Here is a 1,970-nt window from a genome sequence, read left to right as displayed (position 1 = left end):
AGGGGGAAGCTGAACTAGAAATAGGATACCTTCGGGCTGAGACAATGGCATATAGATGGTTATGATATTTCTAGGAGCCATCTTTTCCTGCCCAGGGAAGGTCACAGCCTCAGCCAAAGTACGCCCACCTTTGACCCACACCCACACCCAGGTCATGCCTGGCCCCACAAAGCCAGCTGCGGCAGATCCCTTCAGCTGGAGGAAGGATCGCACTTCCGGGGGTAACCCAAACGCCAAGTCTCTCTGTGGGAAGAGGGAATGGTACTTCGCGTGTGTTTTGTATCATTATACAGTGCTGAGGTATTAACGCTTCTCTTATCGGTTTGGTGACAGATATGTAAATGATATTTTTTTCTGATATCAAGTAGCCATTTTGAATCCCTATTCATGTTAGACAATGTTTCGTTTTTACTTCTGCTGCGTGTTTACAACCATATAACAGTTATTAGAGTACATATAAAGGCAGTTTACCCTCAGCATGAAGATGATGATCCGGCCGTGTTGGAGACTCTCAATGAATGGCTTCAGGAGGTGGAAGTCCGCCCACGGCTGGAGATTGAAAGGTGTGCATAGCGGCAAACCGGTTGCCTGGAAGGTTCGAAAAGGAGGCGTCTTGTAGGTTAAAATTCTGATGCCTGATTCCTACCTTGAAGTGTTAGATGAGAGTTTAAAAAGACTTTATAGATTAAGGGCGGTAACATACGGCCCTCGGGCCAACTCTGCTTACTTCTCGAAGTCATCTGGCCACAGTCATAGTACTTTGATTTGTATGCAACATTGAGAAACGAGCGACAGATGACATCAAGTCTCACACTAATTCCTTGCGACATGAAATTTCTTTGAAAGGCATTTCCCTACTTCATCATCATATTATTATTATTTCCATAGACCAATTCATATACATACATATAATTCTTAGATTTTTACAACGCTTTGCCTACATCGTTCATTAATGCTTGACACAAAATTCATAACCAAAGTAACGTGAACCAAGCATAATGTACGAAGTGGAATAACAGGTAAGTAACCAACACGCACCTGGTGGAGGACGATCACGTAAAGACCTGCGTTGTTTGTGGCAGCTTCCTCGATGTCAGGTTTCTGGTCATTCACCGTAAAAGCCTAAGGGTGGATTTAATCACCAAATCATATATTTCCTCGACTATTCCATTCATATGCCATTCAAATATTTCCATGCAAAAACTTTTCTTTCGCTTAACTATGCGCGACTTGCTATGTTTCTTAACTATTAGTTACCGAGAAGTTCGTGTGTACTAAAGCTGACAGTTCTCCAGACTTCACTGTAATCTTCAGAATTTTGTTATTGACGTATTCTTTTGTGATGCTGAGCTCTTGGGGGCTAAAATACGTGGTGTCCTCTTGGTAACCAGGGTGCACTCTGACCTCTTGGTGACCTAGATGCTTGGCGACATGTTGGTGACCAGGGCGTGCGGTGTCCTCTTGGTGGCCTGGCTGCGGTTGCGGATGCTGGGTAGCCTGTGGGTGACCAGAATGTACGGTGACCTGGTGACCTGGAAGCGTGATGAAGTGTTGGTGTCCAGGAAGGACCTTGTCCCGCTGGTGACCAAGAAGCACCGTGGTCTGCTCATTGCTAGAGGGCATGAGGATTTGGTGACCTGAAGGTGTGGTGACCTTGGTGACTGTCTTGTGTAAAGAAGCACTCTGACCTTCTTGTCTACCAAAAGCAGCATCTTTCGAATCTCTTGTTGTCTTTTGTCTTTGATGGGTAGTGCCGAGGAGGACCTTAGGTCTAGCTGGGTCTGTGAAATATATATGCAGATAAATTAATTGGCAAACCTTGTTTGATTTAGATATATATATATGCAGTTCTGAGTTCATTATGTAATCTAGAATGTTATTCTTGGAGATCATTTGTTTGGTTAATGCTTATAGACAGGGTATGGAATAAACAAAGAGATATATGCAAAATATTTATATCTGAAACTAGT

The 1,970-nt window shown here is 43.6% G+C and overlaps 1 protein-coding gene across 1 annotated transcript in view; it reads right to left on the bottom strand.

The window, feature by feature from the left end:
• Window positions 1-1,970, bottom strand: part of LOC119590482 (protein O-linked-mannose beta-1,2-N-acetylglucosaminyltransferase 1-like) — a 44,191-nt gene that overhangs the window by 4,020 nt on the left and 38,201 nt on the right. The window contains exons 3-6 of the mRNA XM_037939138.1: window positions 1,258-1,781; window positions 1,039-1,122; window positions 472-588; window positions 30-243 (exon numbers count right to left, since the gene is read on the bottom strand). Coding sequence (XP_037795066.1) covers window positions 30-243; window positions 472-588; window positions 1,039-1,122; window positions 1,258-1,781 — 939 coding nt within the window. The remainder of the gene's footprint in view (window positions 1-29; window positions 244-471; window positions 589-1,038; window positions 1,123-1,257; window positions 1,782-1,970) is intronic.

This window comes from Penaeus monodon, chromosome 27 (genome assembly GCF_015228065.2).
Source record: "Penaeus monodon isolate SGIC_2016 chromosome 27, NSTDA_Pmon_1, whole genome shotgun sequence".
In the NCBI taxonomy this organism is placed as follows: domain Eukaryota; kingdom Metazoa; phylum Arthropoda; class Malacostraca; order Decapoda; family Penaeidae; genus Penaeus; species Penaeus monodon.
Note: the sequence above shows the minus strand (reverse complement) of the source record. Positions and strands in the feature narration are given on the sequence as shown.